This window comes from Anarrhichthys ocellatus, unplaced genomic scaffold, assembly GCF_004355925.1.
Source record: "Anarrhichthys ocellatus isolate YVR2014 unplaced genomic scaffold, GSC_Weel_1.0 scaffold104, whole genome shotgun sequence".
In the NCBI taxonomy this organism is placed as follows: Eukaryota; Metazoa; Chordata; class Actinopteri; order Perciformes; family Anarhichadidae; genus Anarrhichthys; species Anarrhichthys ocellatus.
In genome coordinates this window covers 355,669-367,801 of record NW_022280134.1, presented here as the reverse complement: position 1 = coordinate 367,801, position 12,133 = coordinate 355,669, and the positions used below count along the sequence as shown (strand labels likewise).

Genomic DNA, 12,133 nt, shown 5'->3' with positions numbered 1-12,133 from the left:
CACACACACACACACACACACACACACACACACACACACACACACACGGATGGACAAGCACGTGCACAAGGACAAAAAGCCCAGAAGGGAATCGAGGAGAGAGGCGACTTCTTGAGCAGCATTCCTCTGAAATTCATCGGCTCAAAGTGGCGGAATCAGCAGGAGGAGAGTCTCTCGAGCCTCAGCGGATTCATGGAGGCAAAATATGAGGATGGAAGTTCTCCGTGTAGCAACTCTGTAACCACCGTGGCTGGAATACTTTTGCTCCGTGTGCACATATGTGCAAATTAGAGTAGATTATAAGGGAACTTCTGACAATCCCTGTGGGGGGGAAATGGGCTGATACACCAGAGGATGGGATGTAGCTAAGAATAGGACGAAGTACTGGAGATAAAGAAGGAAGTCGTTTACTATGGAGCGAATACGGCAAACAGAGCTTCACCTTCTCCAGTGAACCATTGGCTGGTGACAGAAAATATAGTTGACAGACACAGACAGTGTTTCTTAAGTGGGTTCCGTTTATGTCAACTGTGTTTGGTATCGTACTCAGCCACGTGTAGCACGTAGAATGCCATTTAATACTTTCATCCACGATCATACATACACAAAGTATGATGGAAAACCATTGTGGACAACACAACATTTATTTGTATTTTGACTTGGTCCAACGTTTTCAAACTGGAAAGTGACTTGCAGCCAACACACAAATGTCAGATGTCCTCTGCTGCTGCCAGCTGCTTGGCGTCCACGGTGGTTCTGTTAAATGCTCTGTAGAACTCAACAAATTAGCGCTGGAGTTAACTAAAGCGAGTGCTGCTCCGCTCCATGACCAAACTGCGAGTGTGAAGTACAGCGTGACGAGCTGAAGCTGTGTTTAGCTGCTCCTCCAGCTTTGCTCCCTCTGCGTCTGTTGACTCCCGGAGAACCAGACCAGGAGCAGCGGATCCAGCTCGGTCCAAAAAAAGTGGCCACGCCGCTCAGAGTTTCCACTGCGCAGCATTCTCTGGATCAACGTGGAAGCGAGGCCTTCACTGTTCTACAGTGGGACTTTGGAGAATTCTGTGGACAAGATGGTATGGCTTTATGTCTCTGCACGTCCACACTTGGCCTGGAACAATGAGGTTTTGGAGATACTGTGACCCAATTTACTGTTCTGGGTTGATAAAAACAAACAAAATAAAGTATTGTACTCGACACCTTAAAAACTAAGTAGTATCGAAACGTCTCCAGTCAGACAACAAACCGAGTTTGATCCTTTTTATACCCGGACCTAGAAAAGAACCGACTATTGTGCTCGCAGCCAATCGGCGCAAGCGCTCTTCGACTGAATGCGGCGCGTGATTGGCCGATAGAAATGAGTGCGGCGGCAGCGGCGGCGGTGTTGGTGGTGGTGATGGCATGTTACGCCACTGAAAGCTCCCATTCACAAAACAAAAAAACAAAGGTATGAAATGAGGTACTCAGGGAATCCTCCTGATCTGAATCACTTCACGCTGAGCACACTTCCATGTTGATCAAAAGTCGACTATTAGTCCCACGAGCGCGCTCTGTATAGATCCTCCGCTGCGCCACAAACCACGTCTCTATAACCGATATAGCATCTGGCGGAGAATGGCGCGTTAATTACAGGGGTTTTAGCGCGCTGGAGCTAGAGACGACACAAACACACACACACACACACACACACACACACACGACAACACATAAACACATGTCTGATGATGATATTCTCCTTTGTACTAGATGCGTGCAGCTAGAGTATGTTTTCCTCATTCTGTATGTTATATATAGGATGAATAAGGCCTGGGTGTGCACACACGCGCACACACACACACAAACACACACTCACGTGACCCTCTCGCTCCCTCAGCCTCCATGTAACCTCCAAACGGTGCTCTATCACCTCCGTGCAGTCCATTCCCCCTGCTTCGGATCCAAACTCCAGTTCAACTTCCATTCCTGGAATTCCACAACTGGCGCTCTGTGGCCGACCTCCATCCTGGACTACGCCCCCCCTCCTCCCCCCATCGCTCCATCCACAGCCAGCTCACAAAGCCTCCCTCTGTAGACGCTGCGAGTCACACTGCTGACCTACAGGTTTTTGTATCAAGAAGTTTTACCGAATGTAGTCACAGTTGTACTCAGGAGGACGTGCTCACCGACGCTGTGAAACTACAGTTCAAATATGTTCATTGTCAAAATATGTCCGACGCTATTAAAACTCACCTCAAAAACAAGTCTCCTTTGACACCCGGGACACACTGTGTTTAGAGCAAGAAGAAGTCTGAATAAGTCAAGGTTGGTCGTCGGCATCTATGTGGTGGTGAAAATCTAAAGCAGATGTTTGTGTGATATATGTACATGGCTTGAACATAAATAACAAAAATTAATTATAAATTGCACTGTATGTACGTTGCACATTGTCGTTTAAGCACTAGATTTAGACTAAATGTTCTTCCTGTTCCATCTTACAGATTTACATCTCATCCATGAGTAGAAACCACATATTTGGCCATTTCTGTCTGTTTGAACTTTTAATGGATTTTTGGATGTTTTTACGGATTTACACATATCTTCATATGTTAAGTGGACACTAAGGCCATGCACTGTATTAAAGTTTAAAAGTATTGAATTAATTTAAATGAAATCGGAGAGCAGCAGATATAAAAATACTTACACCAATAAACTTCTGTAATGTCAAACGTTTAACTGTTAGAAAATCATTTTTTTATGCCACATGGGGTTTTTAGGTTGAATTTTTTGCAGAGTAACTTGTTGAAAACTACACACTCACTATTTTTGGTACGTTGACTCCTTACATCTTTCTGTATATGGCCCGAAAACAAAAAAAATGGCCCTCCCCCACCACCCCAGTTTAATGTGTTCAATGACGTTCACATTGACGGTGATTGGAACAGCAAACCCCGCCTTCCACAGAGGAGGATGTTTTGCTTCTTTCAAAATGTGGAATCAATCAGAATGAAGGACCAAACCAGAATATACCACTCCACCCACTAGTGGTTTTTGTGTATGTCTACTGTATGTACAGTATGGTTACGTGTGTGTATGTGTGTGTGTGTGTGTGTGTAGTCTGATGGGTGTAGTTCCCAAAGGATAAATATACATATTTTCATTTTTTTCCACTTATTGTCACCAAATTCCATGAAAAGAGGCGTACGCCGTCCTGCTGCTGAAAATACTCCCCGGAGCACCAAATGTGTATTAATCCGCAGCTGAAAATAGTCCCCAACCATTGCACCACTTCCTCCTGTTTGGGTAACGTCTGCTAAAAAGCTACAGTGTAGCCACCTGTTTTAAGAAATGATTTAACCTTTAAAAAGTGAGACTATATATATATATCTCTGTGAGACGTTTTGAAAGATTAGGTCATTCATCATTTGCGTTTTCCCCTCATACAATATGCAGATGATACACTATTTATAGGGACAAGGTTCACTGTGGAGATGGAGTGAAAATGATCAGCGAGTGTGTTACGTTGAAAGGGAGGAGGGGATAGGCTGACACACACGGCCTCTTTGTCTCCGCCGTGAGATGTGTAGCAGACTGTTACGGCTGGAGGCCCCGCAGGACGAAAGTAACGTCCCTTCCAAATAGCTGCACACGCACACGCGAGTCCTCACTCTATGCTAAAAACTGTTTATGAATGACTCTGTATTGACCTTCGTGCATACACAGGGAAAATATCTGACTGCTTCAACTTGCATACTCAGTTCTCGTGGAACACACACACACACGCACGTATTTACTAAACGGGGTATTTCCTCCCCTGGGCGGCTCAATCTTTACACAATGCCTCATTTCTTCTTTCTTTCTCCTCATTCTCTCTCCATCTCTCTCGCTCAGGCTTTCTAGGACTTCAGCAATTTGCCAAGTCTACCCGCATTAATGTTAATTAACATACGATTGACTCAATCAGACCATTCGAGCAACATCTCAACTAGTCGTTTAAAATCAACGAGTGGACCCAAAGCTGCAGTTTCTTCAGCACCAGAGGCCTCGACAACAGAGTGACTCGCCACTCAAAATGACACCTTCCTCCTGTTTACTAGCCCACCTCCACCGTGGGGTATTAGGGGGATTTTGTAGTGACGTACATGCGCCCCCGCACTGCTTTTAAAAACAACAAGCTCTGGTTCAGGCGGTGGGAGCCACAGTAGAGAGAAAAAAAACCATCAGCAGGGGGTTCTGCATGTTAACATGATGAGCTCATAGCATCGGCGGTCGGTCAGTGAGCGCAATGTGATGGGTCAATCTCAGACAAACCTACGTGAGTGTAAATAGCTTTGTGTTACATTCTGATGGCTGCAGAAAAACATCACGATCCATGAACCTGCATGACTTGGCAATGTGTGTCTAAAAGTCTGTTTCAATCATCTCTGATATGATGCAACTAGTTTGGGTTTACTGGAGAATTTACAGTTCTCCAGGTTTGTTTTTTCATTCTACGCGACTAAGCTTAGCTGCATCTTTGAATCTTTTCAATTACTGGAAAAGGAATCGATCTTAAATAGAAGATATTGAACATGTGATTTCTGTGGTGCAGAAGTATTTTGGTCAGTAGGAAGATGAAGAGAAACTGCTTAACTCTGCATCCTTGGGAACTAAATCGGCGGTCTTGCGCAATGCCGTAAAATGAAAGGATTGCCGCTATTCTCAGTCAGATTTACAACGAACTCACAGGCCTCATGTTACAGTATACGGGGAAACCCAAACCAGCATGAGGCTGACATTTAAACTGGCACACAGTACTGACAACTGAGCACTAACCTGCTAAACTAACAGTCAACACCACTCCAGGAAGAAAAGTAAACTGGTGACGCCGAGCTGAATTCTAGAACCCTTTGTATCTTTAATGGCGTGTTTTATGGTGGTTGAGTGGAAAAGCCCTTTAGACAGAGCTAAATTCAAAGCTGTCGAGCAGGACGGATAAGACTAAAAACACAGCACGTGTGCTAAGTGGGCTGCAGAATACCCACCAAGGGCCGATCTTTCTCCCGAGTCTCTACGGGAGTTTTGTTTTGCTGTCCGGCTGAGCTTAACTTTGACTCTGTAATCAACTGGAGCTGGGTCAGTCCCATCATACAGTGCGTGGCAGAGCCCTGCGGTCAGACTGCTGTTTACATTAGAGCTCTAATCAGCCTCCCTGGAGAGCGGCTTCAGATCTAGGCCACTGAGCGGTTTGGGCCGGCCCAGTGCAGGGAGGGACGGCCCGACACACCACCACAACTCTCTGTTGGAGAGCGGAGGACGGCATGTTGGTGATGTCGGCATGATTTTTTTCAAAATTTGGACATCGTCTTTGGTTGCAGGATCCCCGGAGTTTTCTTCTCATTCAGGACTATTTTGTACCAAGTTTCGTCTGTTATTAAGTAGCTGATGCAAAACAAGCAGTGCACTGGTTCAGCAGTAGAAATGTCTCCTATAGGTAGGCTGGCAGTAATCGCAGCAGAAGTTGCTTTACATTCAGGTACTCTTGGCTTCTCCCGTCCTCGCTCCGTTCTCCAGCCTGTCTCCATCTCTGAGGAGGTCCCAACCCCTTCAAAAGCATCTCAGAGGAGACGAGGGCTGTGCTAAAAATCACATAGTAACATACTATTCACACTAAGTGTGTAAAGTTGAGTATGTAGCCAGTTCCAACTGCGTAGTATCCGAATTTTGCGTACGCGTTACCCAGATCCGGCTTCACTGCCCCCTTCGACCTGCAGAGCTCACACTGCTGGAGACCCAGACCGTATCGCTGGGCCCGCTGGAGGGAAGGGAGGCACGGGAGAACCAGAACCAGGACTGTGCGTAGCAGACTGTCAGAAGCCTGCTGCAGTAAAATTAGGTTTTTTTAAAGGGAGTCTAGTCCTCAGAAACACTAACCACTTTCGTTCATAGGGACTGCCAAAATCAACACACAATGAAAGTTCCTTGAGGTAGCTTTAAGCTACAGTAATAGACTTTCTATAAGAAGTGGATGTAGTCATCGTGAAGGCACCCATTGGTTTGAGGACTGCCGTTTTGAAGCCTCCAGTTTGGCGTTTTTGGCATCGGCATGTTTTTTTTTGTAACTGATAAACGGAAGTGACCATATTTAGAATAAGGAGGAATGACGTAGAGATGCCGTATACGGCTCTGATAGCGGCAGCAACCTGTCAATCACAGTAAGCCCCGCCCTAAAGCACACCCTGCTTAATGGTCTATTTTACTTTAAATGGACCATCATTTACTAAATGAACATCATGCTGTATTGAAGAAGACTTGAAACTAGAGATTGAGATCATAAACTCATGTTTACAATGTTTACTGAGGAAATAAATCAAGTGAGAAGTAGAGTCATTTTCTCATAGACTTCCATACAATCAGACTTCTTTTAGCAACCAGAGGAGTCGCCCCCTGCTGGTCAGTAGAGATAATACATGTTTTAAGACACTTCCTCATTGGCTTCACTCGGCAGAACCAGAGGTTGCCGCCTGGTACAGTTAAGAGGAAAAACGTGGTAGCTCACGTGTATTATGTAATGTAGAAAACACATTGAATAAACAATCCCCCATGAACAATGTTCATTGAACGGTAGCTCGGACCGGCAGCGCCCCGATCGATACATGTCATGTGATGACGGTGCTTGAGTTTACTTCAGCGTGAACAGTCGGCTGGTAAATGGCATAATCGTTCATTTAGTACGCAGTATAATGCTAGTACGTGGTATGTTACTATGTGAATTCGAACAGAAATCAGTTAAGTGATTGGTTATCTGATCTGACGGGACAGTAAACTAAATGAACATAACCACAGGATTGTAATACTGTGGGTTTTTGGTACTGTGTTTTCTTCTTCGCCTCTTATATTCTGATTGGCTCATTCAAAAGATTTGATTTTGAGCATTGTTTTTATCTCACATCTGCTCTGTCAGTAAACACATTTGAATCGTGCGTCGGTGTTACTTCCACTAGCACTAATAGATCGATAATCAACACTGGAGCAGCTGTGCATCTCTTAAATAAAAGGATGCTAGAGCGAGCGAGGACGTCCCGTTTGGTAAATACAATCCCTCCGCCCTCACACCCCCACACGTTTCATCACTCAGACAATCATTAACCGCTTTCAACAACACATTTATAGAACGACGCATACTCAAACCCACCTTGTCGGCGGTGAGCTCTCGAATCTTGACGATCTGCACTCTGAACTTCATGAGCAGCGCCTCCAGGACCACGCACTTCTCCTTCCAGTCCTCCTGGCTCATGGCCTCCTCGCCCTCCGCCATGCCGGGCCCGACCCTGTGGAAGACCAATGCGCAGCAGTGAGAGACAACACCTGCGATCAGCTGGGTGCCTCCTGTGGGAAATATGTTCTTTTTACAATCCATATCTTTAAGGCCATTTTCTCTAACTGAGTTTTTTCTCCACTTCAGCAGCTCTCACATCACCAAACTTTACAGTTTCATTCCTCTCTATATTCTGAAGGTTTTCACAGAGGGGTTTGTTCATATAACATTCATAACCTGATTCATACAACATTTCATTCCTAAAACATGTCAAAAGCTTTTTTTGATTTATGGAGTGACACAAAGAGATATCCAAAATTTTGTGTCCAACTCTGTCGTTGGAAAACAGGCGTTACGTAAACAGAGAGAGCGATGAGATGAGAGGAGAGGAGATGAGATGAGATGAGAGGAGAGGAGAGGAGATGAGAGGAGAGGAGATGAGATGAGATGAGAGGAGATGAGATGAGAGGGGAGGAGATGAGAGGAGATGAGATGAGAGGAGATGAGAGGAGATGAGATGAGATGAGAGGAGATGAGAGGAGAGGAGATGAGAGGAGATGAGAGAGATGAGATGAGAGGAGATGAGATGAGATGAGAGGAGATGAGAGGAGATGAGATGAGAGGAGATGAGATGAGATGAGAGGAGATGAAAGTAGAGGAGATGAGATGAGAGGAGATGGTAGGAGAGGAGATGAGATGAGAGGAGATGAGAGGAGATGAGATGAGAGGAGATGAAAGTAGAGGAGATGAGATGAGAGGAGATGAAAGTAGAGGAGATGAGATGAGAGGAGATGAAAGTAGAGGAGATGAGAGGAGATGAGAGGAGATGAGATGAGATGAGAGGAGATGAGAGGAGATGAGAAGAGATGAGAGGAGATGAGAGGAGATGAGAGGAGATGAGATGAGATGAGATGAGAGGAGAGGAGCGGAGATGAGAGGAGATGAGATGAAAGTAGAGGAGATGAGAGGAGATGAGATGAAAGTAGAGGAGATGAGATGAGAGGAGATGAAAGTAGAGGAGATGAGATGAGAAGAGATGAGATGAGAGGAGATGGTAGGAGAGGAGATGAGATGAGAGGAGATGAGATGAGAGGAGATGGTAGGAGAGGAGAGGAGAGGAGATGAGATTAGAGGGACAGATGAGGATCTCTGGTGGAGGAGGAGGAAGATAGAAAAGTCAGCATTTTCTCCTCCTCCAAGTAATAACCTCTCATTACCGGCCTGGCCTGCTCACAAAGAGACTGCAAACATGTGTGGAGGGAGGTCGTTAAAAAAACAATCTGTTGCCTGTTTTGCTGCGGTGAACACTGACGAAGGCAAGGGGGGGGGGGTCTCATCCCACAAAACAAAACAACACAACACGACTTAATTGCATATGGATGAGCCGTGCTGTGAGCAGTTAAGGAATACAAATGTACTTTATTCGAAGATATTTTGTCAAAACAACACTTTATATTACCTTTTATCACTTTCAATATGCTGCAGTTAGCACTGGGAAGCCCTATTAAGTTGTAATGTGAATTTTTATGGAACACTTGCCATTAATGATTAACTTGATTAATGAAAACATTCTTGGCAAATGCTTTCGCTTTCGTAAAAACTTCTTCATAATCTAGTCTTTTGTTAAGGATTAATTGAATAAAGCATTTTATTTAGACTGATACAAATACTATATTATTATAGTGCCTTTGTTGTAGTTGTCTTATGGAGAGTGCGGCTCAGCTCGTCTTCTGGGACGTTGATTCGCTCACCCTTCCTTGGAAGTCCCGGTTTTGTAGAGTTTAATGAGATCTTGTGAGAATATTAGTCACATTTCTATAATAGAGGACAGATATATTGAATCATTTTTTCGTCAAGCATCATTCCACAGCGATGATGAAAGGATGCGGAAAACACTAAAGGCCATTTGACCCCTGAACCCTGACTCTGAGTTTCTTTTTGTCTCTCTGTCTCACTTCCTGTCGAGTAAAGTCAGCGTAAAGAGAGAGAGAGAGAGAGAGAGAGAGAGAGAGAGAGAGAGAGAGAATGTGCTGTCTGAGCACTTCCCTGTGATTTTGGGTAGTGGACTGGTGATGTGACCCAATAACGGACTGAACTGGAAGCAAAGCACCCTAATCACTGAGGTAATATGTATTATAAGATGCTTTTAGATTTTCTAAAGATAAGGATCCCCCCCCCCCCCAAAAAAAATGTAAATAAAAAATGTCATGATTCATACAGAAACTTCAAAACCACTGAGGCAAAAGGTGAAACTTTAAATAGTTTGTGGTACTTTAAATTGAATTGACTATAATACATCACAGCTCATGTATTTTTGTTTCCTGTAAAGTCAAATTCACAAAAACACCAGCCGGCAAAAGATACAAATAGCATCACTTATTTTGTTTTGGTTCAACAATAAATGTATGAGTAATGGCAACCAGTAGAGACTGTGCTGTATTCACATTCACGAGTGTCCTCGACTAAATCAATTTATCAGGTTCTACCGAATAACGGCCATCTGAGAAACCGGTAGTTTTTCCTGCTAATTTGTCCTTGTTCAGTTATAACAGTGATATTTAAATAGACAACTGTCTGTCGTTTCCTATTTAATTAAAAAAAGTGCAATTTTTCATCAAAGTTTCTCGACTTACCCCTCGAGATAATCTGATTGGTCGAAACTATGCGACGGACTTCAGTCCATGTCGACTCCAGCGTCTATACAGTTTACTTGTTGATCCAGTGGAGAAGAATCCTGATTCATGAGTAAAACGGTGAATTTCTCTCTTTCCCCCGAAGGATTTCATTTCAGCTCTCGGGGAAAAGTTGGAGACGGGGTTGGATTTTTAAGAGGGTGTGGTTTTAGCACGACACGGCCAATCGCGTATTCGGTAGGCGCGTCTCCGCGCTGCAGGACCACGACTCCCCGTGTTTGATTGGCGTGTATTGCCCGCCAATGAGAAGCCGGAGCGCTACTTTACGGACAGACCAGCTTCTACGGGCGGTGTGTGACGTCGGAAGTGACGTCCCACACGTGCAGTATGGACCGTAGGTGTGTCAAGCCTGCGGGAACAATACAGGGAAATGAATGAGTGTGGCTTCAAAGTTCAGAGCTTTACAACATTCATGTTTGTAGAAGTGGTTTAACCACATGGTTCGCGAAAAATAATGTATTTTAAACAACATGAAATTAAATAAAGCATATAAATATAAAAAAAGTAGATATAAATTGCATTTTATGTTGTTATTGGGCATGATGTTTAAAGTTTGTTTTATTCTGAAAACAAGATACCGGAAATGTGAGTTTTTTGATCCTCGAGCTTGACACGAATTACAGCTAACGATACCAGCCGAAACAGAAGAGCTGCAAGTGTGAACCTCATGCTGAATTGAGGTGAATGCTGGCTACTTTTATTAAACTTTAAACTTGTATGTAGCTGTTCCAGCTCTTTGTGAGCGCTGCGTCGGTTTACTGTGTCAGACAGTGTTTGCCATTTGTGTTTTGCCTTTTAATAATGGATGCAGAGACGGCTAACTTAGCAATAGTTGGCTAACAGTTGTCCTAACAGCGGTAACGTTACTTTTAGCCAAAGTAAAGAAAAATACAACGCATGCAGTAACCGCTATTTTACAGGAGTGAGTTTCTGTGTCTGTGTGTGAGAGTCAGACAGACAGACAGACAGGGTTAAGGTGCGACATGTTTAAAGAAAACTAATTTGTAAATACAACATGATTCATATAGAGACTGTTATTGAGGTGAAGATTCAGTATTCTGCTCATTTTTTGAGCGTTACTGTAGTTCATCATGTGGTCTGTATTCTCTATAAAGTAGAAGGTATTTGTAAATTTGAATTATTGTTTTAGACAAACGCTGAAATGGGAATGAATGAACTGTTGCTGCGCCTCACACACAGGGACAGATAGTCATGGTGGTGAAGAAGAAGAAGACGACAGCCAAAGTGGAGGCTGTGGTTCTGGATGAGGAGAAACTACACAAGCTGATAGGTACTGTGACCAAGCTGCTGCTGTTAGCCACTGTTAATAACAAGAAAGTATTTCATCCAGCCTGTAATCCTTTAACCAATGGGGGACCTTGGGACAAAATCAAATATACATACGTATATGTATATATGTGTGTTTAATGTCTAGCACTGTGTGATCTTTCCCAGCATCCCTCTCTGTGGATGGAGGAGAGGATGGAGTCAGGCAGGTGGCCCAGACCCTGCAGACCTGCTTGGAGCTGTCGGAGCCCGTGCAGCAGATCCAGCTGGTTAAAAAGGTTGGTTGAGAGCAATGCAAGATGTCATTTAAAAAAAACCAAACACCTCTTCTCAACATGCAGGGATTATGTTGGTTTTATAGACGACATAAATGTACGATGGTTTGTCCTCCTTATAGTGCGTAACGGCATTAGACAATTGTAGAATGGAATGCTGGTACATTTTTCTGTATGAGGCCATATTACACGAACTTCTCGACTGACACCTAAAACTATCAGTAGCTGCGGGAACAAGATGTCCTTCCTGTCAACCTGCAGCCCGTTTGGTGAAAGAGCTTTTAACGTTTTTGCGCTCTCAACTTGGCGTGAGCTACAGAGACAATTTAAACACTACATTATATTAAAAGTAATTGAGGACTTTATGAACAGTGAGTGTACGTGTCATGTGTGTATGTGTGTATGTATGTATGTATGTATATGTATGTATGTATGTGTATATATGTGTATGTGTATACATGTGTATATATATATATGTGTGTATATATATATATATGTATATGTGTGTATATATATATATATGTATATATATATATATATATATATGTATATATATATATATATATATATATGTATATATATATATATATGTATATGTATATGTATAT

General features: G+C 43.4%; 2 protein-coding genes across 6 annotated transcripts in view; one reads left to right on the top strand and one right to left on the bottom strand.

Annotated features, from left to right (window-relative positions):
• The window catches only part of plekhh2 (pleckstrin homology domain containing, family H (with MyTH4 domain) member 2), a 26,319-nt gene extending 16,291 nt beyond the window's left edge, over positions 1-10,028 (bottom strand). For all 5 annotated transcript variants that reach the window (XR_004213810.1, XM_031876155.1, XM_031876157.1 and 2 more), the window contains exons 1-2: positions 9,904-10,028; positions 7,148-7,283 (exon numbers count right to left, since the gene is read on the bottom strand). Coding sequence is in view for 4 of the 5 variants with exons in the window: in XM_031876155.1 (XP_031732015.1) it covers positions 7,148-7,270 (123 nt within the window). In the remaining variant the exon portion in view is untranslated. The remainder of the gene's footprint in view (positions 1-7,147; positions 7,284-9,903) is intronic.
• A 546-nt stretch (positions 10,029-10,574) lies between these two features.
• thada (THADA armadillo repeat containing) overlaps positions 10,575-12,133 on the top strand; it is a 106,524-nt gene continuing 104,965 nt past the window's right edge. The window contains exons 1-3 of the mRNA XM_031876143.1: positions 10,575-10,643; positions 11,164-11,254; positions 11,419-11,528. Coding sequence (XP_031732003.1) covers positions 11,176-11,254; positions 11,419-11,528 — 189 coding nt within the window. The 5' untranslated portion in view covers positions 10,575-10,643; positions 11,164-11,175. The remainder of the gene's footprint in view (positions 10,644-11,163; positions 11,255-11,418; positions 11,529-12,133) is intronic.